This window comes from Sebastes umbrosus, chromosome 10 (genome assembly GCF_015220745.1).
Source record: "Sebastes umbrosus isolate fSebUmb1 chromosome 10, fSebUmb1.pri, whole genome shotgun sequence".
Classification (NCBI taxonomy): domain Eukaryota; kingdom Metazoa; phylum Chordata; class Actinopteri; order Perciformes; family Sebastidae; genus Sebastes; species Sebastes umbrosus.
The window spans coordinates 16,475,101-16,499,451 of NC_051278.1; the positions used below are offsets into that span (position 1 = coordinate 16,475,101).

The window sequence follows — 24,351 nt, forward strand, 5'->3', positions numbered from 1 at the left end:
AGAAATCTTCCACAAAGAAAAATAATATTCTGTTGAAATCAGTGAATGTTTATGCATGATGTTACTCTTGTTTTGCCTCCTTGCTGATTAAATTTCAGCAGCTCCCAAGAGAATTTTGAACCCACGGTCTTGTAAACAAGCAATTTCCTGTATGTGGGCAGGCAGTTGTCTGGTCCACTGTGTGAATGTAAATAACAAGATACTTACGACATTCAACAGTTTAACACTTGCAGAGAAAAAGACAAAACACGGTATAATATGTGCCATACATTTATAAAATTTATTCACATTCTGTCATGCATAGTTTGTCAGCAGCAATGTTTTACTCTAATCAATATTACCAGTAAAATAAATATGTCTTGGGTTACAGCTAAAACTCAACAATGTACATTTAAGTTAAAACATGAATAGCTTACCATATCATGCTGTTTCACACATTGTCATACAGCATAACATGTATGTAAAAAGACACAGTATGGAATCACAACGCTTTCAGATAGTGTAACTCTGATAAGGCACTTGTTTACAGTATACATCTTTGACTCTTAACACGGAGTCTTTGGTCAGTTTCTACAGCTTCTGGGGTTGGCCTTTCACTGCTCCGTACTGAGTCCAGCTCCAGTCCTGCTCCTGGAGAGAGAACAAACACATTAATACTGTACTACTAAACATACTGTTCTCAATCTACTGAACATTTTCATGCCTTAAACCTTGACTTGATCTAGTAAAGACTGAATGCAAATGTTTTAAGAAGGAAAAAGGCAATATACAATACATACAAAGAGTGATATACTTATATATGTGGTAACAATATTTACGTCAATAGTGAACAGTGAGCATGAGCACAAACTCCCTCACTTCTGTATAACCATACCATGACACTGTGCTCCATCTCCTGGGTGGCGTCTTGCAGCAGAGAAGTCAGTTGACTCAGATAACGCTGATTCTCATCCAGTAAGTGATTAACAGTTTCACTGAAAGAGACAAACGAGCGATTCTCAGGGAGTATCACCGCTGAACCAATGAATGCCAGGATTGTGCACAAAACAAAACAAAAATGTAATGTCAAGTTATAGTAATTGAGGAGATTATCATGAGTCCTGGGCTGCGGTCGAAAAGGAAAATATTAAGTCCTTATGTCTTCCAAACTACTTTTCCCTGACCTCGATGGAAAACGTCATGAGGTCAATGAAATATGTGAAGCAGAATTTATAAGGACTGTAACACTTTACATCAACATATAATAAAGGATTATCTGACCTAACGTAGACAACCCGTGAAAAATATCACTTCATTACCAAGGTTGGAATTGAAATAAAAAAAGGTATATATGATAAATATTGAGTTAATTGTTCGAGTTATGGTGAAGCTGTAGGACCATGTGTAGGCTGTACTTCTTCCTACTCCTTTTCGGACATGTAATATTTCTTTAAATAAATAATTAAAAATAAAGTGAAACAAAATTGTTGTCACTGTCCACTCATATATTTATCAACATGAATCCTATTAGTATATGACTGTATGAAAATAATATGCAAGCTAAGCTTATCGTTTGTTTTCGCGAACGTCCAAATGGTGCGTCACTTTACATGTTGCAGCGGCAACGAACTCTGGGGCGACATTATCTCCTTCCTTTCATAATGAATGGTCCAGTGTATCCTATGCTAAAGGAGATAAGAAAGGAAGCATTGAAGCACCTTTCCTTAGTACTTAGAGAATTCGAACAGCTCCTATCATGGCAGCCACTCAGATACTTCAGGGTCATTTCACCCCGTTAGGAACCTTCCTCAGCAAAAAAGACTTTTCAACCGCAGCCCTGTTTCTTCTACAAGCTACTAGACTTTGACGTTCATGGGGTGACCTCTTGTGGCAGCTTTGTGATTTGTACAAAACCCAGAAAGATCATTCAACTTGTTCTACCCAGTGTAGATTTAGAGAAATATTTTGGTGTGGCTATTCCCTTTAACCATGTTTTACAGATACAATTGCAACATATAATGAGCTGTGTGGAACTTGAGACTTGTACAGATCTTACCTGTCAGCAGGTTGTTGCATAAGTGACTGTGATGGAGAAATGCTCTGGGCCTAAATACACAACCACACACTGTATTAGCTACAATATTATTCCACTTAAACATTTAATACTGTATTGCAGAGACATAACGGATAGCTGAGAATATTTCCTGTTGTGCTTCTTGTTTTATACTCACACAGGCAATCTTGAGGAGGTACCAGAACTCTTTCTGTCTCTTCATTTGCATCTGCATCACTGCTGCCTCCGCAGTTTTTATGTTCTCTACCGCCCTCTCCAACTTAGGGAACAAATCAACGATGCGTCGCTTACACACCAGAATTGTACTACAGAGGGATAAAAAAAAGAGAAAGATGAGGAAAACCACAAAAACGCATTGGAAACTGTAAAACGATACCTCAGTTGTGCTGAACTTTGCACGGACTACACTTCTGGATAAATTACCTCAGGTGAGTGTACAAGTCTTTCAGCACTCTGTCCTGGTTCTGAACTGTTTGGAGTATCATCTTCACCATGTCCGAGCTGTCGCTGTAGCCATGTGGAGGGTCAGGACCTGTACGAACACACAGTACTATTATCATCCATGTACTATCATCTAACACAACCATGCCATCCTGCTATTCACATTCACAGCCATGCTGAGGAATGAATTAAACAATGTGACCCCTGTGACAAATGTGTTCACATTTTGCCAGCCAATTTATTTATTTGTTATACAAGGGAATTGTATCCATAGCAACAACTACAGATTCCACTGTCATAGGCTATGAAAAATAAAGTAGGAGTCCCTATAACTCATGTCTACTATTTTAAATGTGTAATGCTTTGTACTAACTTTTGCATTTAGCTTTCAGTTGCTTGTAGAGTTCTATAGCCTTTTGCTCACTGAAAAAAAGCAAAGAGAGAGTTAACTTCACCACAGTTATTTTTAAATGATAGATTCACATTTTCTCAAGTCTGTTTTAAAACAATAGTCGGGTGCCCATGTGTACATTGAAACTGTTTTTGCTCGCTGTAATCATTTCTCCTGTTCATACTAGCCATTAAATTTCTCTTCTTAACATGCATCCAATGGAAGTGATGGGGGACAAAATCCAGTCTTCGTTTCATTATAAATTACAGTATATTCTAAAGTTTATCTGAAGTTAATATGAGGCTTCAGCAGTCTGACTTAATCAAATCAAGTGGATATCTTCCAAAGTTACAGTTTGTTTAGTCACTAATTCGTTGTACAGTGGAAATCGCTTATAGTGATCACGTCTGTCCGGGTTAAATTGATCACTATACGACATTTGCATATTTATTACATGAATACAAAGTAATGAAACGGACCGCTTCGCTATTTACTGGCTCACTTTTTCTGCTTTTTCCCTCACCGAGAAAGAGGCATTGCCGTTTTTGGTCGGCTCTGCAGCGTGCATGCAGAACGGCGCCCCTTTGCCGGGGCTCCTCGTTCTCTCACCCGGTAGCAACATGGAGGGAGACGGACTCCGGTCTGCATGTGTGCCGCAGAGCCGGTTAAGGATCGGAATAAGTTTCACTTCGGTTTCCACTGTATTTTGAATATGGGCACCTTACTGTTGTTTTAAGACAATGTGAGCTCCTTTAAAGAATTGATTATAGTGTAAATAAGACAGAGATACTTACAGCTGTTCCATTACATCCCCCTGTCTCCTCGCAAATGGACTCCTCTGCAACTCCACGATCTCAGAGTGTAGAGCCACTATCTCTTCATCCAGATATCCCACATCTGCAACCTACAGCAGAAAACACACTTTTAAATACCTGCAAGTAAGTTTATAACTGCAAGTAAGCAAGTAACAACCGTCCTACCTTTGTAAACCCATCAGCCTTTTCTTCATTTTCCTGCCAGGTCTTCAGCATTTTTTCTGAAGCTTCAGAAAAACACACAACAACAGCAGAAAGTTCACTAAAGGCTTCAGTAAATGAAATGATGTGTCACAGCAGGAGACCGACGTCCACTCACAGATGCCGACGTGTCTCTGCTTGGTGTACTGCTCCAGGTCGTGCTGGATGCTGGTCTTGAAAAAAATCAGCTTAGCTCGAAGCTGCTGCGACTGGGAGAACAGCAAGTTCTTGTACCGCGTTAAGTTGGTGTTGTAGCGCAGCAGGCTCAGCCTACACAAACACAAACACAAGGTAAGGATGCTTCTGTGCGTGGGTGTATGCATGTGTGATGTGTGTGTGTGTGTGTGTGTGTGTGCACTTACATGGCAGCCCTCTGTCCCTGGTATAGGCGAATGTAGTCCTCTTTCAGTCCGCAGATGTAGCTGACTGCTTCCCCCCACACCTTTCTCAGTGCAGACAGTGGGAGCTGCGTCTTAGTTTCCCTGACTGAGACAACACATGATTCCCACATTAACTTGGACAACAAATTCGAAAGAAAAGAAAAAGAAAAGAAAGAAGTTGCTATAACTTTCAAAGTATTTTGGGGTAAAAACATCAAAGAAGATCTTGCACTCTGACCAAAAAACTCACTATAAACCGAGAAAGAACTATAAGATTTAGAAATTAGAAATCTCACACACAATGCTAATCACTTTTGTTCACATCTAATTAACAACATTTTTGTCAGTATACCTTAAAGTAAGGTAGGGTAAGGTAATAAGGTAATAATCTTACCTGCTAAATATCTACCAATTTCTGGTTTCACTGGTTTTATTAGTCCCTTGTTTTAAAAATATGACAATACTAAGTGTTGAGAAAAGCGAGAAGAGTAACTATTAGAACATCATTTTACAGCTCAGCATAAAGTTATACATCTTACCTATAAAGTTGACACTGTCTGGCAGAGGTCTGGCAGTCAGCGGTCCAGAGTACTTGGTCAGGCTCTTATCAAACAGGAAGACTATGGAGCTGTCCCAGCCTCGCTGAAAGCAGAGAACAAATATCACTGTGAACACTAAAGCGTGTGTTAGTGGAGGTTTGCTCACCGGTCAGGTATAATCTATGCTGAGGTTTAGATTTGCTGAAACATTTTGCAAAACACATTGAAACATTCAGCCAGACAGACTGGAAGCAAAGCGATCTTCATGCACTCATTCATACAGTCTGCAAATCCCAATTACCAGAAGTAACAAGAACAGTGTAATACAGAACCGACATTTCAAAACAAAAACAACATTTTAAAGATCTGAAGATAAAAACCAGTAGGTGGTCTGCTGTGTATGTACTTGTGGCTGGGCCTGTTTGACATTAGCTACTTTTGTTTATATGTGTGTGTGTCACATTACCAATCCTTCTGGCAGACAGTGTGCGGGCGGTCTGCGTGGGTCGAGGGAGATTCCCGTCTCCAGCAGCAGCTCTTGACTCAGCGGGGAGATGTGTGTCTGAGTGTGCGTCTCCAGGCGAAGCTGCAGGGAGTGTAAGCTCTCCTCAGCACCCAAAACCAAAGAGTGCAGCTGGGCTGACGTCATGTCCAACACATGAATCGCCTGGAGAAAGAAAGTCACAAAGCCAGGCGGTTTGCTTTGCGTGCTGTCCTCAACTGGGATGTATAAAACCATAAATGCAATCAATAAAATGTGGTTTAAGTGGGTCTAAATACGGGCATGGTTCATATTATTAACCTTCATGTTGAGAATATTCTGTAGAGCTGTGTAGCAGTACGGCTTGTTTGTGTCAGGATCCAGCCCTCCACCACGAGTTGCAGCGTCCCACAGTAACAACATCTGCAGAAGAGACTCGACTGGTTCCAGCAGCGGCCTTGAACACACACAATGTACAAGTTAGAATGAGGCACGCTTGACTGGGAGGTATGAATAAGAGTCTTTTTTTTGTTTCTACCTGCTGAGATTGTTGGGATATGGGAGATGTGTGGAGAATCGGACTTCTCCATTCATGTCCTCTACTGCCATGATGTCTTTGGGACCTTTGTTCTTGACTTTACTTGTCCTACAAAAGCAAGCAAACACATTTTGTATCCTGTATATTCTGGGCTTACAGTGAGTCTGCACTGCTCAATATTGAATTCATTGCAACCTAGTTAAGTAGTTTTATATACTAAAGTAGCACTCTAATATCAAAATGTGAGTGTAACATTCTGCAGTGATGTGTATACACTGTGTATATACAGTGTCATAGAGTATTAAATCTCCCAAATGTGTGTTTTAGTGTCATGTGAATGCCCAGGTTCTTCAGAATACAGACGAGAAATGCATCGCTGCTATGTTAACTCACCACTGTACAGGCTGCATGTGGTGTAAAAAGGGGCGAAATCCACAAGTGCATTCGAAGATCACCGTCCCAAAGCTCCAGTAGTCCACAGTTACAGTGTAGGGTTTGCTCTCAAACAGCTCTGGAGCCTAGCACACATACAGATAAATGTATTAACAAGGCTTGAGTGTTGACATCTATTGAAAAAACAACATTGCTTTCAGAGCAATGCATTACTGATGCAACACTTACCAGATACTGGAGAGTTCCAACGAAGGATGTGCAGAGACTACCCTGATCGAGGTCTTTTGCATAACCCAGATCTATGATTTTATGGACAAGCTGGAGGAAAATATAGTTTCATAATGAGAGCAAGAAACAGAAAACCATATAATATATATAATTGAAGAGTGCACAGGCTGCATGCGTGCACAATAGGAAATTAATTCACCTTCCCACCAGTCTCCTGCAGAACTATGTTCTCTGGCTTTAGGTCTCTGTGAATGATCTTATTTTCATGGAGATATTGGATACCAGATCCTGTATTCGTAAAGAAAACAATTCAATATGCATTTATGCATCAACATGTGATAACTTTTAGTCAAAGTCAAAGCTGAGGAAACCCTTACCGATGTCGCTGAGCAGCGAGAGGACTTCACTCTCCTTTAGCCCGCAACAATTTTCTGGTTTATTCAACACCTGAATAAAGAGGTATAGACGTTAACAGTGCAATGGTTGAAGAGACAACAAATTGCTTGGGGTCTTTATAAAGTACCCACTTGGTACCTTGCGTAGGTCTCCTCTTGAGCAGTACTCCATGGCCAACAGAGGTAAGTCATTTAAAGCGATGGAGCTCAACTCTTCAGGAACTTCTCTGGCCTGAACGACATTCACATGGTTCAGTCTATGAAAGAAAGAGAGACAAACATGCAGCGATGGTTTGACAAGAAGAAAATGGATAATCATAGGCTGCTTTGTCAACACAAGCGGATGATTTACACTCACTTCTTCATGATCTGGATCTCTCTGCCCCAGCGGTCTTTGTTCTTGAAATTCAGCTCCAGGCGGCAAAGTTTCACCGCGATCTTCTCTCCCAGCTCCTGCTCCAAAAAACAGAACGGGAATTAAATCAAGCCAAAGAGACATCTGGGTCTGGGGTTTATGTTCTCCTTAGCATACAGGTGGATGGCAGAACTTACAAGGTGCTGGTACAGGTAGACGTGCCCAAAGCCTCCCATCCCAAGTCTATCCTTCATCTCCCAGGAGCCACACAGCTGGCTCTGTTTGAGTGCAGTCCGCTCCATAGTGTGAGGTCTCCTGGAGCCGCTGGGACACGGAGGTAGTCTGTTAGAGACCTCAGCTACAAAGAGGAAAAATACAAGAAACATTAAGGACTACACTGGATCTTCATCAAGGCTACTGTTTATTCTTTTACACATCTGGCTCTCTGCATCTGCAGGGGTAACAGTAGTTAAAGGGGACATATTATAAAAAAGGGAGATTTTCATGTTTTTTTATTATAAAGCAGGCTTAAGTCCTTTATAAATAATGTGAAAGTATCGAAACACTCAATCCACAGGGAAATACACAACGCCCGTATTCAGAAACTCTACATTTGAAACAAGCTGTCAGGATTTCTGTCCATTTGTGATGTCACAAATATACAATATTTAGACCCTTGACACAATTTTAAACGTAAACATTCAAAATGTGTCCCAGTTTATTCCTGGTTGCATTCAAGGCCTATAGAAAGGAGGCTGGGTCACACGTCATATCTCTGGGGGTATAACACATGCGCAGTAAAATCTCGTCTGCACTTGCCGAAATTGAGCCAATCGCAACGCACGACCGCAGCTTCAGTTACACTGCGCATGTGTTATACCCCATACCCCAAGACCCATGTCCGCCCGTGACCCAGCCTCCTTTCTATAGGCCTTGGTTGCAGTGTATGTGAATGTCATCAAACTGACAGGAAGTAAACATGGACCCAAGCTGTTGCCTAGCAAAGCAATCCTGTTGCAATTCCGTTGAAATGCACTAAAACGGAGCGTTTCAGACAGACGGTAAATACAGGCATATTCAGGCAGACAGTATGAGGAAAATAACGTTTTTTTTTAACATTAAAGCATGTAAACATGTTCTAGTAGAATCACAAAACACATGTATGAACCTGAAAATGAGCATGATATGGGGCCTTTAACATGTTTAAATATATTAAAGCCTTTTTAATATATATTTACACTCTATTTTATAGCTGTTTTAAGTATTATTATAGTAGTTTTGTATATTCCAATGGTGCACATAGATGTTTGTCCAGTGATCTAACACATAAACACAGATACAGATACAGTAGCATGTTGTTATTGGATATGTTACAATGTTACAATGTTACAATGTTAGGTTGAGTGAAGTCAGAGTGCTTTATGTTGAGCATAAAGTCTAGTAAAAGCAACATTTCACTCTAAAGACCATGCTGATGAACTCACCTGGTGAAAGTGGACAGAGGACTGGTAGCTTTACTGTGGATGTGAGAACATTGTTGCTCCAGAGTTAGCTCACACTAACACTAACCGGGTTGTTTACGGCTCCTTTTCCTTATTTAGTGTTGAAGCAAAGGCGAGATTATACCTTCAGCCTTCACAGTCCATCGAACACGGCTTTAAAGTTAAAGTTTATGTTGTGTTTGTGTCGTAGTTTTGGGTGGAAAGCTGCTCGATGTCTGCCCAAAGTGAAAGTGTAAAACTGACAGGCATATTGTGTTGCTTCTGCACATGCGCGTCCATAGACAGGACACATGCAGGAGGACTACTCCCTCTGTGGGGGGTTTCCCATTACACCCACACACACAAACTAGCTGATGAAGTGTAAAATGATGGATTTGATATCAACAGGGGTGTTAAATAAGCCTACTCGTCTGTTTAACATAAAAGTATCAGTAGCAGCTAAGAAGGAATATTTCCAGAACTTTGTCAAGGTCTTATTATGTCCACTAGATGGTGCCATGTGCACAGAGATTCAGTCATAATCTGAAGGTCATTACAGTTTAACCCAGGGGTCAGCAACCTTTACTATCAAAAGAGACATTTTCGGTAAAATAAATAAATAAATAAAATCTCTGTCTAGAGCCACAAAACATTTGATCATTGTGATGAAGGTAACACAGTTTATAGTCTAAGTTTATAGTATATAAGTTTAATGCGGTGAGGGCCAAAGTGACAATGTACTACGGAGTATTAGGGCCACACTGAGGGAAAAAACATCTGAGATTTACAGAATAAAGTTGTAATTTAACGAGAAAAAAAGGTAATAATTTACGAGAATAAAGTCATAGCTTAACGAGAAAAAAAGTCATAATATTACGAGAATAAAGTCATAACTTTACGAGAAAAAAAAGTTGTAATATTACGAGAATAAAGTCATAACTTTACGAGAAAACAGTCGTAGTTTAGGAGAATAAAATCATAACTTAACGAGAAAAAAAAGTCGTAATATTACGAGAAAAAGTCATAACTTTACGAGAAAAAAAGAAAATTACTACTTTATAATGTTATGACTTTATTCTCGTAATGACTTTATTCTCGAAATCTCCAATTTATTTTTTTTCCTCAATGTGGCCCTAATACTCCGTCGTGCCGTCGTACCGTCGTACCGTCGTACCGTCGTACCTTCGTACGATCGACCTTCAACAATGATAAATAAAAATGAAAATATAAACAAAAAACAGTTATTCATTTCCATTTTTAAAAATCCACAGGGAGTCACTGGAGAGGAGCTTAAGAGCCGCATGTGGCTCCGGAGCTGCAGGTTGCTGACCTCTGGTTTAAACAGTTGCTCTCATTAAAATCAAGACCTCATGCACACACACAGAAACACAGCATAAGTATAAATAAATACACAGATTCACAGCAAACACGATTTCCATACATAATAGATATTAGTTCCTTATTAAAGAGAACAACTAGGCTACAACTGGCATGCTTATTTTTAATCTTAAAAAGCTACGACAGACTTATTGCAACATTTTTTGTAACTCATTACATTTGTAAGGAGCATACTGTAGTATCTATTTAAAACCAAGCTCAATTTAAACATGCAGTGCAGTTAAATGTCATATGACCTTACATCATAATTACACACTTTTATACAAAAAGTAAGCACAGCTACTATTACTACCTATAAGCAAAGTATACTTAGACTTTTCTGTGTACTTGTCAGTATGAGCCAAGCACACTTAGAATTTTTCTGTATATTTGTCAGTAAGCTAAGTATACTTAGACCTTTCTGTATACTTTTCAGTATAAACTAAGTATATTTAGACTTTTCTGTATACTTATCAGTAAGAGTCAAGCATACTTAGATTTTTCTGTATACTTGTCAGTATGAGCCAAGTATACTTTTGTTAAGTATATCTCTGATAAGTACATAAAAAGTAAACTGAAAGTATACTCTCTTATTTTAAGTTTAAAAGAAGTATACTAATAGCACACTTGAATAAACTTATTTTTGGTAAGGGTGTGGTTGGATGTGATCGGAAAGCAGAGGTGTTTTTTTTTTTTTCAAGTAGCCTACAGCCTCAACGCCTTCTGTTGGTTAAAAAGGTGCATCCTCCTTTTCATATAGGATACAATGGTGAGTCAAGATTTTATCACTTACGCTTAAGTATAGTGCACTGTGATCACAGTCAAGAGGCTTTAAGGTGAAGAGGGAGGCATATACAATATACAATATAATAAAATAGAAATATAATCAAGTACAAACATAATTGTAGGTAAAAAGGGTCTTCCAGAAGAAAAACATGACTTGTTTCTATACAAAAAAATGATCTTCTGTTTGTTAGTCAAGTGTTCCATGTGTTTTTATTTTAAAGTGAGTCTGTTCTTCAGTCAGATTCCCACATATTCGTAACATTCAACACATATGAGATCCTTCATCCATCCATCCTCTTCAGGTAACAAACAGAAATTCTGCTGAGCTTTCACAGTTGCACAAACAAATCTGAGAAATAAACATTGGACCATTACATTTCAGGAAATTAAACAAAAGATGAGGTCACTCTGGTCCATGACAAATGTGCAAAATTATTCAGGAAATTTCACAACGTGGGTAAAGTGGTGATTAAGGACTGATGACGCAATGAGGGCCAGTGATGCTGTTGGTAACAATGAAACAAGATGCTCTGCAACTGTCTGTGCTTTTATTATGTTTTTCCCCTCTGTGTGAAACAGTTTGTGAAGCAAGACAGACTGCAGACAATTAAATATTTATCAACCAAATTCTTTTTTTTGCTTAGCAAGTGTTCAGCCATTAATGACATTTATTTTATCATGTATTTTTTATTTGCTCTCTCGAGTTGCACAAATAAAAAGTCTATTAAGATTGTTGTCAGTATATTCATATTCAGACTGCAAATGTAACTAGTGAAATGTATGCATGCACACCAGCCCCCAGTGTTATTTAAAGGAAATCTACTTTTTCTCAGTACACTGGAAAGGGGAAGCAGACAGGTATCTCATGATTAAATAGAGAAGCTGAAAACACGTGTGGTCTAAAGTTCCGATCAGTGTCGGTGTCAGTGTCGGGTGATGTATGTGTGAATAGTTTTAAGTGTGATGGTTATCTTCCTGTTTACGAGGTGTTTGTCTATTTAGAAACAGGAGTAAGAGCAACGTTAAAATGGCTAGCATGAGATGTTTTGCACACATTTCAAGTTCTAATGATCAGAATTCAGAAAATTGAAAATAATAAGAATTGACTTTCTTCTTGGAGTTTAAAAATGTTATATCTGACAGAAGATGAGGCAACCATACTTTGATCAAGATAGCGGGCCATTCTGTGGAGTCTATTTTAATTTCTGACGTGAATCACACTTTGTTTCTGTGGGCCTCTACAACTCTTTTCATCCTTCCTCTTTTTCTCTGCACTGATGTCATTGTGTTACATTCGTGCAAATTCCCACTGTCCATAGAAATAAACAAGCTCCTACATGTTACTGTGCAGGATGTGACTCTAATGTTACAGGGGAATAACACAGCGGTAATCATACTTTTATGGTTTTAAGCTTTATTTCTATGAGATTTGTCATATCAAAAATTACTGTGAACAGTAAAAAACAGAATATAACATCTGTTCACATGTGGCAGCTCATGCTTGAGGTCTTTAACATAGGCACCAGCTACAGTATCATCAACTCCTCTCACCTCTCCCATCTAGAAGATATTTATTAGAGCAAGTTGAGGACCCTTACAAAAAAGAAGTTTATTCAAGTGTGCTATTAGTATACTTCTTTTAAACTTAAAATAAGAGAGTATGCTTTCAGATTACTTTGTCTGTACTTATCAATTAAGTAGTATTAAGTATACTTGGCTTATACCGACAAGTGTACAGAAAAGTCTAAGTGTACTTGGCAAGTATACAGAAAAGTCCAAGTATACTTGGCTTATACTGAAAAGTATACAGAAAGGTATATTTGGCTAAGTACTATAAGTTCACTTAAGAAAACTTACAAGTATACGCACAGTAAAAACTATTAAACTAGTAGTTTACTGAGAGTATACTTTAAAGTGTACTTTCATAAACTAAAAAGAGCGACAAGTATATAACTAGTATATATGTAACAGTATAGTAACAATATACCTATAAGTTCACTTGTAATATAGTTCATATTATAGTTGTAGTGCAAAATACAACTTGGATGTAAACTAGTTGTGTACTCAAAGTTTACTACTCTTACATCTAAAGTATACTTAAAAGTATACTTCTAAAAACTAAAAAGTGGGCCAATTTAGTCCTAAGAAGTATTGAAGAAGTAGTGCACTTACAAGTATACTACTAGTACATTGATATTATTATATTTATTACATATACTTGGGAATATACTTAAATTATACTTAAGTTTATTTCATAAAATAAACTTGAAGTATACTTCTTTTTTGTAAGGGGAAGATGCAAGAACTCAAAGAGGTGAGTTTTGAGCCTTCAGGACAGTATATGGAGGGTGGGTGGTGTCCAGACTTGGCAGAAGATAAAATCAAACACTCCAGGTTGCAGCTGACTTCAACCACAAATATCCTGGGTTTCCCTGGGTTGGGTAATTTCTGTCTAGTTCTTCTTTTGGTTAAGCACCTGTGTGAAGCTTAAAGTACACATTTATCAGAGAAAGCTACTGGAGTCAATCAAATTAATGAATGTTTGTTATTCAATTGTTTTACGCTTCCTGACTCCATGCATGTTGTATGTGTTTATCTCCTCCCTTAAAGTTCTCCGGTCCACATTGCCCTGCACAGAGGCGTCATATCTGGCTATTGTCATGGTCAAAGAAGAGGAAATGTGAGTAACACAGGCGTCAGAGCGGTTGATGAGGTAAAAATTACAGAATGAGGGGGATGTTGGTCAAGAAATCCCCAAGCAAAATCCATAACATTGCCTATTCTTTTAGGGGAAGTCATGGTGCATTATTAGTAGAAGATGTGCAAAGAATGTTTTGAAAGACAGCTGATCTGTTATCAAAACCAGATTTAAGTGAGGAAGTTGGTTGTGTAATATGTGCAATATGTGTGTATAATTTTTGTTGTGATGTGCTTCAGTACATGTAGCTTTGTTTATATGTTGTTTTGCTTTTTTTTACACATCACTACAATGGAGGCAGCTATATGATAAGATGATTGTCATGTGTGTAGCATTTGAGTCCAAGACAAATTTCAATCGTTCAATTTTATTGTATTGTATCGTATCGTATCGCATCGTGCCGTATCGTATCGTATCGTATCGTATCGTATCGTATCGTATCGTATCGTATCGTATCATATCGTATCGTATCGTATCGTATCGTATCGTATCGTATCGTATCGTGTCATATTGTATCGTATCCTGCCGTATCCTGCTGTATCGTACCTTATCGTACGTTATTGTATTGTATCGTAACATATCATGTCGTGCCGTTTCGTATCCTGCTGTATCGTATCGCTTCGCAGCGAATCAAATCGTATCGTATTGTATCGCATCGCATCGCATCACATCGCATTGCATCACATTGCATCGCATCTTATAGCATCGTATCGTAACTTATTGTATCATATCGTAACTTATCGTATCGTGTCGTATATTATCGTATCGTATCATAACTTATCGTATCGTATTGTATCATAACTTAACTTAACATAACCTAACTCTTTCATTTTTCAGGATTACGTGCATTTAGGGAGTCTTGATTGATGATGCATGTATTCACAGGCAGATGATTCAAGAGGCTGTATGAATCAGTATATGAGTAGTTTACTTAGAAGAAGTGAGATCACTTTATCTTATAGAGTATCACTTTAAATAAACACATCCAGTGGTCTAATTTTTCATTTATTTATGCTTTTATATATTATCACATTCAAGTGATGATTGTCTTCCTTGTTGTATGTTTAAGAATACTTATCATATATTTATAAAGATTATAAAGATTACACAGTCCAAACATGTCCCACTTTATTTCCTGTTGCAGTATGTGTGAATGACATAAACTAACAGGATGTAAACATGGACCCAAACTGTTGCCTAGCATCATTTCGTTGAAATTATAAATAACAGCAAGCACCAGAGAATGGGCGGCTGCCACACGTCTTTAGCACCTTTTAATGAAGCCACAGGACGCGGCACAAGTGACAGCAACAAACATAAAAACAACAACCAAGTAAAGCATGAGTGAAAAAAAGTATGGGTAAAAACATCAGATAACACAAACACCAAATCACACTGTCAGAATGCATACAATTAGAAGGGGGAAAGCACATAAAAAAGATCCCATAATAAAAAGCTTTTATTTAATATAAAAGTAGACTTTCAGAAGAGGTCACTAATGTAAGATGGAGCAAGACTATGAAGGGCTTTATAAGTTAAAGTGTTAAAACCAATTCTAAAGGTGATAGAATTGAACAAGTCCTAAAATATAGACATCATATGTTCATTTTTTACTTGATCTGGTTAAAAGTAGACTAATGTATTTTGTATATGCTGTAAATGGTGTATGCTACTTTGATTGAGACTGGAATATAATGCACTGTGACGGTGATGATGAATCCCAGAGCTGCGTTGTGATGTTTAAAAATGTGAATACTTGCAGTGGTTTTCCCATATATGCAATAGAGCAAGTATCTCAACCCATTGATCTTAACATTTGTTGGAACTCCCCTTAACAGAGTCTAAATAAATCAGTCAGAATTATCTGGAAGTGATGCAAAAGACATCAAGTACGCTTTACTTTACTAGAATGATTCAGCCATACAGAATGGCATATTAATTCAATCAATGTAAGTGTTTCAATGAGGTATTGGACCAAGCAAATACAGAATACATATGTAACATCGCCATATAGAAAATGTTTTATCCAGTTTCTTGAGGGGAAATTGAATGGGAACACGAGAGATCAAGGAATTAAATACCAGTTTGAGGTGATGCCATCAAGACCACTTGAGTGTGCTTAGACTTCAGAGTAAAAAAGAGACTTTTGTTGTATATTAAGACATCATGTTATGCCTGTAGTATTTTTTCTTCTATACATATGCATCATGCATCAAACCTGTCATTCCACTTTTTAATGGGATGTGCTCTTCTGCACACACAGCTGCAGCTCTACGCATGACCAATTTTGGATAAATTACTTTGATCACTGTGGTTTAAGAGGAAGGAAGGGGGGGGGCAGTGTTTGTGTGTCACAGGACATGACAAATTCTTTGGTCAAGACTTTGCTGCTCAGCAATTGGGCTCCATTGATGTTTTCATTTGTTCTCCTAAACCCCTCCCACCTGTAGCCTGAGTGTTTTTAAAGGGAGGTAATACTGGGAGGATCAGCACTGCAACACCAGAGCAGCTAGCAGCGTGGATCTGAGTCCTGACTCAACACAGGAGCACATCAGAGAGGATACAGAGAGGAGATAACCGTCACCTCAGCTGGAAGAAATAACAAAGCGCTCCATCAGGATTGCAAGTTTGGACAGAAAGGTAACAAATCTTCCTGGACTGTGACATTCAGCAAAATGTTAAAAGACTTTCTTGTATGAATGATAAGTCAATTTAAGTCAGTTTTATTTATACACCATTCACTACAGACTAATGTTTCAATGCTAAAAACGTATTCAACAAAAAAAAATTAACATGAAAGTGACAGGAATTGTTCATCAAAAGTAAAGTTGTAACCATAAAACCATGTTATTTTGTCATTATCAAGTTTGCCTTAGCAATATCTAGAAATTCAATGTTTGTGTTGTGTTGTCTGTGATACTGTACGCATTGTGATGTAACGTTGTGCACATGTCATGCAGTAATCAACTAACCTACATTGATATTGCACTCACTGTACAGATAGAGACTGTGTTTACAGTACAGTGAGCATGCTCTATCTGTTGCTCTCACATTAAAACCTTCTCATCTGTCATAAATATCCACGTGCAATCAACAGACGTGTGAAACAGAAGATGAGAGCACACAGACAAAGAAAGCACATGTCTTTTCAGTATATGTCACACTTGTTTCTGTCCTGTCATGTGCTTTGGGATAAACTCCATACAAGGGCACAGCAATATTTGGTTCCATTTCTGTAATTTTGTTTCTTTTTTTAGAGTCCATCTTCAGACAAAAATATCCCCAATAAGGAGAAGTAAAACAAGAAGTGAAGATGAACCTGTTAGTCATCCTCGCCACCCTTGCGGCCTTCAGCGTCGGCGTGGTAAGCAATAATAAAAGGAAGTAACTTTAGGTGTAATAGTCACACCAAGAAGTGTCACACGGTTTTATGAATATGACTCAACCGAGTTTGTCTGTGTTTTCTTTTTAGGCTTTTTCACGAAGAGGGCCAAAAAAGAGATGGTCACCTACACCCAGGGGCACTGACGGAGGTAAGCCAACTGTCAGGGAAACATTTCATATTCTGTGCTGCATCTGGTGAGAGATATTAAATGTTCTCGTCTCTCTTTGTAATGTTATCCTCAGAGATGTGTCAGTCCGGGGATGGGAGCAGATACAGGGGATTTGTTTCCGAGACAGAATCAGGCCGCAGATGTCTCAACTGGAACAAGTTTGAAGTCCATTCAGGAGCTTCTAAGGGACTTGGCAACCATAATTACTGCAGGTATACTTTAAATCACCAATATGGGACCTACAGTATGTTAAAGAGAGGTACTGTGTTTTTAATATTATTTAATTTGCTAGGAATCCCGACCAGAGCTTGAAGCCGTGGTGCCGTGTCCGAAGAGGAAGGAGGACTGTGAGAGCATTCTGTGATATTCCCAGATGTAAGATTTGATTGAAGATTTAAACATCATTGAAGTATTGTATGATTTGTATCTTTCTAATTGTCTATGTTTTCTGCTTCCACACAGGTTCTAAACCTCCAGCGGCTGTGGATACAGGTAGCTTTGTTGTTTAAATACACTGTTTTCTCATCTTGTGATTCCCTTCATCATCACTCACTGACTCGTCCTGTGTGTCTCTGCCTGCAGAGCTGACCTGTGGCGAGAGGTCTGAGCGGAGGATGAACAAAATTGTGGGTGGTTCCTTCACACCCATAGAGTCGCACCCATGGGTCGCTGCTCTCTTTCAACGCAGCGGTTTCCTCTGTGGTGGCTCTCTCATCTCGCCATGCTGGGTCCTCACGGCTGCACACTGCTTCGCTGACGGGTGAGACAAAACACACACACTCTCAGAAAATACAATATTCATACTGTGATGCCATTATGACTCATATGTAATATGTTTACACACTTGTGTTTTGTTCAGTGCGAAGACTGACATCCAGCGTCTGTCTGTGTACCTGGGGAAAACTGCCATCAATGACACCGATGCTGACAGGGAGCAGAGCTTCACTGTGGAAAAACTGATCATCCACCAACAATTCAACGAGTCCAACTTAAACAATGACATAGGTGAGCACTATTATACTGTGTGCATGTGTGTGTGTGAGTGAGGTAGATAAAGAGTTGTATGGGTGCTTTGTGTGCACCCTTACAAACAAGAAGTGTATTTAAGTATGCTATTAGTATACTTCTTTTAAACTTAAATTAAGAGAGTAGGCTTTCAGATTACTTTTTATTTACTTATCAGAGTTAAACTTAACAAAATTATACTTAAGTATACTTGGCTTACACCGAGAAGTATACAGAAAAGTCCAAGTGTACTTGGCAAGTATACAGAAAAGTCCAAGTATACTTGGCATAGATTGAAATGTAAAGAAAATTAAAGAAAACTAGTATACATAAGTACACATGCAGTAAAAACTATCAAACTAGTAGTTTACTGAGAGTATACTTTAAAGCGTACTTTCATAAACTAAAAAGTGGGCTACAAGTATACAACTAGTAAACTAACAGTATACCTATAAGTTCACTTGAAGTATAGTTCATATAATAGTTGCAGTACAAAATACAACTTGGATGTAAACTAGTTGTGTACTCAAATTTTACTAAGTTTACATTTAAAGTATACTTAAAAGTATACCAATATACCAATTTACTCCCAAGAAGTACACTTACAAGTATACTACTAGAACATTGATATTAGTATACTTATTACATAAAGTATACTTGGGAATATACTTTAACTATACTTAAAAATGTGTACTTGTAAAGTGTACTTGTGAAGTGTACTTATTTTTTGTAAGGGTAGGACTCATGGATGTGTTTGTCTTTGCATTTCAGCCCTGTTGAAGATCAAAAGCAAAAACGGAGGATGTGCAGTGAAGTCAGCATCTGCTCGGACGGTGTGTCTTCCTCCGTCTCACACTCAGCTTCCTGCAGGGTTTCAGTGCAGCATCGCAGGATTTGGGAGGGAGAGATTCGGTATGTACTGCAGGACCTCTAACCTACAGATTCATGACTGATCTCTGAGCCTTTTTCACTAATTCTGACACTGTGTCGTCTGCAGGAGCGTGGCGTTACTCTCAGTACCTGAAGCAGGCCGAGGTGAAACTGCTCCCCCAGACTGACTGTACAAGTAAGTTGTACTATGGAGATCGCATCACTGAGAACATGTTCTGTGCTGGGAGCCCCGACTGGAGCACCGATGCCTGCAAGGTGAGCAAAGAACCCAGTGTATGAACGAGTGTCTTGCTTTAAATGTCTGCACAAATACAGAATTTAGAGGAAGTTGTAATCTAACATACAAATATGCAACACATTTCAAGCTTCAGCAGCATTAAAGGAGATCTGAGGAGCACTCTTTCCACAGATTATATCCTCTATTATATCTTAGTACATATTATTTTCCACATGTTTAATTCATTATGATGGTATTATTTCTGTGAAATCATTGCTAATGTTAAGACAGAAATGTATCACAAATGTTTGTGACCTTATTATACATCAGAAGAGTGGTTTATCTTGGCTTAAAGACCTGCCTGTCAACCAATAATTATTCTTATTCAGGGTTTCAATGGAGGAATTTTGTGTCATTGTCTAAATGCTGGCTCTGCCTAGAATAAAATAATTTGATAAATAATGAATGCCAAGAAGACACATTCATTTGTCCACAATATTGTGGATTCGAATCTGTCATTACTTTGTCATATGATCCTTTATAATAACATATATATAACTGGATCTTGTCTTCATACTGTGATGCAATGACTGAATGTTGCGTCTTCCTCCCACAGGGTGACTCTGGCGGTCCGTTGGTGTGTGAAGCGTCAGGCCGGATGTTTCTGTTCGGGGTGGTGAGCTGGGGCGAGGGCTGTGCCAGCAAGAACAAACCAGGAGTTTACACACAAGTCACCAACTACAACAAGTGGATCGCAGTCAAAACAAAGCTCCCCAAATACACCCACGGATTCATGTATCCCACAAAATGAAACTGTGGCAGAAAGACGGGCATTTCATCTCTTAAAGGAACGTTTGGCAGCAGTTTTGTAGCTAATGGGCTCTTAATGTAAATTCAGAATAGTTTTGCACAGTGAAGATTTACTGCAACAGTTCTAAGTGAATGTTTAACTTTAAATATGTTTTACTGTATATAGTGTATATTTTGTATTACTTGTGTGTGAACTTTTTATGCTAAGAGTGTAAACAAGCTATTGGAAAATAAGTTTATTTATCTAATTTAATTTAATGAGCATTTCCTCTTTTAGAAGGCTGGCCCTGCTGTTGAGCTTTTTTTTTTGATAATAAATAAAATATTTTGTATTTCATATTCACCATGTTTATTAATCTCTTTTGCATGTGCACACTCTTCAACACATGTACAACTGAACTCGGCCCACTGTTCCTGAGTTCATACTGTATGTTTGAAGAAGAGCAGTGAGCATCTGCTAACAAGTAAAATATGTATTTTATGAAATGAACAGAAATGAAGAAATCCAAAACAACTGAGTCTGATACTCAGACAGTTTGAGCAAGTTCAATTCAGTTCAGTATGTCCTTTAGTGAAAGAAACACTGGAGGGCGTTGTTGGGTAAAAAAAAAATATACGGGCAACTCAGTAATCTCAAACATACTGAAAATCACAAGTATTTTAGTATAAACAACAATAGCATCCACACTGAGTCAGTAGCTTCATAACTGAAGACAGATGAAGGTAGTTCACACTTGTTGCACTTTTTACATACAGTGAATGTATTAGTGTGGGGATGCAAAGTAGAAATACTAAATATGAGGTTTATGGTGTGATATGAAACTTATTTCTTCATTTAATTTTTTGATTCCTCAAAAGCATATAGTAAAAATTAGGGCTTTTTTCTTGTATCTCTAAGAAGAAGTCATGAATTATTTCACTAAACATAAATTGACTGCAGCAGATTTATCTTCATATAGTGTAGTTGCAAGAAAACACTGATAGCAGCTGAGCTGGTGGTTCAAGCTGTAAATGACTCATAAGAAAGCTATCTCGCTTATTTGTTGCCTGACTTGAATTTCAGCATATATTTGCATTTCATGGACACGGCAAGTACAGGAAATCATTCTCACCATTGTTTAAAACCTTCACAGTGAATCTCCTCTATAAAAAAAAAATGATGTTGGTGGAGTCGAACCTCAGGAAACCTGTCATTTCAGAGTTCAGGTCATAAATAGACAACATTGTTCATCAGTGCAGCAGAGGTGTCATTTAAAAAAAATATTTTATTGATATAATCACGGGATTACAAATCTGTGTTTTTTTTTACAAAAACTATTTCAGCATAAAAAGGCAAAAAATGAAAAATAAAGCAGATGAGTGGGACAAAAACAGTGAAAAAAGAAGAAGAATAAAGATTAATTAAAGGTCAGGTTTAACGTGGTTAATGATCAAGAACATGCTGATGTTTATCAGGTATAATGCTTAGCCTACCATGTTCACCATCTTAATAATTTTGCAGGTACTTAGTCATAAACCAAAGTCAACTCTACCTGATGACGTAGCTATAGAAGAAAAGTCAGGTGATCAATAAAGTTATTACAATTCACCGTGAGGAGAACATAAATGTGTGTATCCATATTTTATGAAAACCGATCAAATAGTTGTTGAAACGTTTCATGTGTCAAACCAATGTCAACCTCAGGGTGGCAACAGAAGAAAAATCAGGGCATCACCAAAGTCATTACATCCTCTGGGGAACATGAATGTCTTGTGCAAAATGCCATGTCACAATATAACCAATTACTAAACATGTCGAGCGCTGAATTTGGGTGTGCAAACACATAGCTTCTGTCCCAGAATCAGCTGTAATGAAGGCAAAGTACTATTCTACACTTTCATTCTTCTATTTATTGAAGGACCCGGTAACAAACTGTTGTTTATATCCATATGCAGCATGGTACTAATGGAAGTAGTTCTACTAAACATGGTTATGCTGAGGAGGCAGAGCGGCACCTCTTGTCAGACAACTTATGATTCCCAGGAAAGTCTCAGTGTGGAGCAGCGAGTGTTTACGTGCTCGGTTGTCCACTGACTCACACTTCTCTAATACCCCATACCTCCAACACCCACACCCCTCCCAAATAAAGAAACATGTCACAGGAACGCCGAGCATCTCTGCTCCAATCATGACAAACAATCAATCAATGCAGATACATATACAACAGCAACACAAAGAGATGAAGGATGAATAGTGGTGTGATCATTTTTACTGTAGTAGCTACACTTTGTTGCACTGAATAACCACGATCCAGCTGCTCATCGCGTCATTATTGAAAGCATACTTCAAAACCTCTCTAAGCAACGTGCTGCAATGCTTTCTATCAAAGTCTGTTTGGACAAGTCCACATATACAGATAGTTCACAGCAGTGCTACTGGAGCCCAGTCACAGTTCCTCCTATTCGCCCTCAATTACTCACAGAGAGCAGTTTACTTTACTGCTCCTCTACTCTGACTCCATCCATATATGGATCCGAGATGCTGCGAGTACGAGTCTCACTCCTCTTTAAGGACAATTCCTTAGGAAGAGGAGAGGAGAGGCGAAGAGAAGAGGAAAGGAAAGAAGAGTAGAGGAAAGGAAAGGAAAGGAGAGGAGAGGAGATGAAAGGAAAGGAAAGGAAAGGAGAGGAATGAAAAGGAGAAGAGAGGAGAGGAAAGGAAAGGAAATAAAAGGAAAAGAAAAAGGAAAGGAGAGGAGAAGAGAGAAATGGAAAGGAAAAGAAAGGAGAGGAAAGAAGAGGAGAGGAGAGGAATAAGCAACGAAGAGGAAAGGAAAGGATAGGAGAAGAGGAGAATATAGTAGGAGAGAGAATAAGAGAGGAAAAGGAAGGAAAGGAAAGAAGAGGAAAGGAAAGGATAGAAGAGGTGAGGAGACGATAAGAAAGGAGGAGAGAGAAGAAGAGAGGAGAGAAGAGGAACGGAGAGGAGAGGATTGGAAAGGAAAGCAAAGAAGAGGAAAGGGTGTATGGTCTAACCAGGTGGACCAGAGTGTCCAGTCTCTCTGGTTTGGTTAGCAGCCGCTTGTCTACACCCACTGAGACACAAACACACTGAGGGGGGTCTCTGGTCTCTTGGCTGGAGGCTTGTTGGGCACCGGGTCGCAGGGTCTCAGGGGTATAAATACCATGTTTCTGCTGGGAGGGTCTCCAGTTTCCCCAACATAGATTCACATCTGAGGAGCAGAGGCATAACCCTAACCACACACACCCATACATTACAGTTAAATGTGATTATTTCACTTTAATGCAAGCAAAATATCAAGAGCAACCTGTCAGGTGGGTGTTAAAGCAGTGGGACAGCTGCTCATCCAGGAAAATAAAGAAGTTGGAGAAACAGTGTGTGTATGGGTGCGGTGCAAGATCTGTATACGTCTCCTTCTGCTGGACTGTCTCCTCCTTTGAGCTGCAGCAGCCAGCAAGCAGCAAGTTGAATCCTTGGTCTTTATTTAGATGTGGACATTTAGGCCTAGGAGACATGAACTCCTGACACACCTTTTAATAAGCACATGATCAAATGTCAGATGAAGGTTTTGAAGCTTCATTAAAACACAACATATACCACCAGTTTTCTCCAACATATCGGGTTGTAGCTCCTGATCTCATCTCCTCCAGTGTGGTTTCTTTTTTTTTTTAAACTTTGATTTTTATTTTGCATTTTCAGCTCTGGGTTGAACATCATGACCATCCATACAGAATTCAACAAACAATACAACACTTAACAAATTCAGCTAACAGTACAACATTTAACAAAGACAGTCAAACATGTATATATTCTCCAACAACACGTCTCATGTTTCATGTTGCATGTAAATTATCCATTTTCCCAGTTCTTGTCAAAGATATTGCTTTTCGTTTTTAGTTGGTACGTCAGCTCTTCCATTGAAAACATATCACAGACAATCTCAAACCAGTGATCTTTCCCTGGAGGCTCCGCTTTATACCAGTTTCTGGTTATAGCTTTTTTGCTGGCTATCTATCTGCTCCATGCACAACCTCTTCAATGTTCCCTAGGTACATTACAGCACAATTGTTTGGAATAGCATATCCCATAATGTCATTAATAGTTACATTTACATTATTCCAGAAAGGCTTTAGTTTAGTGCAGCTCCAGAAAACATCCTGCAGTGTGGTTTCATGGATGTGAAGTTGACCTTTATCAGGCTGCACAGAGCAGTTTCCAAACACTGTTACAACCTTTCCCTGATTCCTCCCTCCTCTGCCATATCTTGCAATCATAATTTCTTCCCATTGAGTTATACCCTTTTTCCTTTTTTGGGGGCCAC

At 38.6% G+C, this 24,351-nt stretch overlaps 2 protein-coding genes and 1 long non-coding RNA gene across 4 annotated transcripts; 2 read left to right on the forward strand and 1 right to left on the reverse strand.

Annotated features, from left to right (window-relative positions):
• Positions 1-254: 254 nt before the first annotated feature.
• LOC119495619 (inhibitor of nuclear factor kappa-B kinase subunit alpha-like) lies at positions 255-8,984 on the reverse strand. Of its 2 annotated transcripts, XM_037782301.1 has the most exons (22): positions 8,695-8,984; positions 7,408-7,568; positions 7,214-7,308; positions 6,995-7,112; positions 6,838-6,907; positions 6,660-6,748; positions 6,461-6,550; positions 6,233-6,357; positions 5,840-5,947; positions 5,623-5,758; positions 5,287-5,487; positions 4,821-4,923; positions 4,264-4,387; positions 4,020-4,171; positions 3,866-3,927; positions 3,680-3,789; positions 2,868-2,917; positions 2,477-2,585; positions 2,211-2,358; positions 2,036-2,085; positions 875-974; positions 255-630 (listed from the first exon to the last, which is right to left on the reverse strand). In XM_037782301.1, exons 2-22 carry the CDS (start codon positions 7,510-7,512, stop codon positions 571-573), a joined length of 2,205 nt encoding a protein of 734 aa, XP_037638229.1. In that variant the 5' UTR covers positions 7,513-7,568; positions 8,695-8,984; the 3' UTR covers positions 255-570. The 2 variants fall into 2 exon arrangements, with proteins under 2 accessions (XP_037638229.1, XP_037638230.1); XM_037782302.1 differs by lacking the exon at positions 8,695-8,984 and having other exon boundaries at positions 6,988-7,112; positions 7,408-7,476.
• Positions 2,344-5,438, forward strand: LOC119495684. Its single transcript, XR_005208531.1, has 4 exons — positions 2,344-2,481; positions 3,744-3,823; positions 4,057-4,192; positions 5,302-5,438. It is a non-coding gene; the product is annotated as an uncharacterized LOC119495684 (long non-coding RNA).
• Positions 8,985-16,033: 7,049 nt separating the features above from the next.
• Positions 16,034-20,336, forward strand: plaua (plasminogen activator, urokinase a). The gene is made up of 11 exons (XM_037782356.1): positions 16,034-16,192; positions 16,810-16,916; positions 17,025-17,085; positions 17,180-17,318; positions 17,399-17,481; positions 17,569-17,598; positions 17,689-17,866; positions 17,966-18,111; positions 18,883-19,023; positions 19,109-19,257; positions 19,836-20,336. The coding sequence occupies exons 2-11, from the start codon at positions 16,866-16,868 to the stop codon at positions 20,028-20,030; spliced, it is 1,173 nt and encodes a 390-aa protein (XP_037638284.1). The 5' UTR covers positions 16,034-16,192; positions 16,810-16,865; the 3' UTR covers positions 20,031-20,336.
• Positions 20,337-24,351: the final 4,015 nt, after the last annotated feature.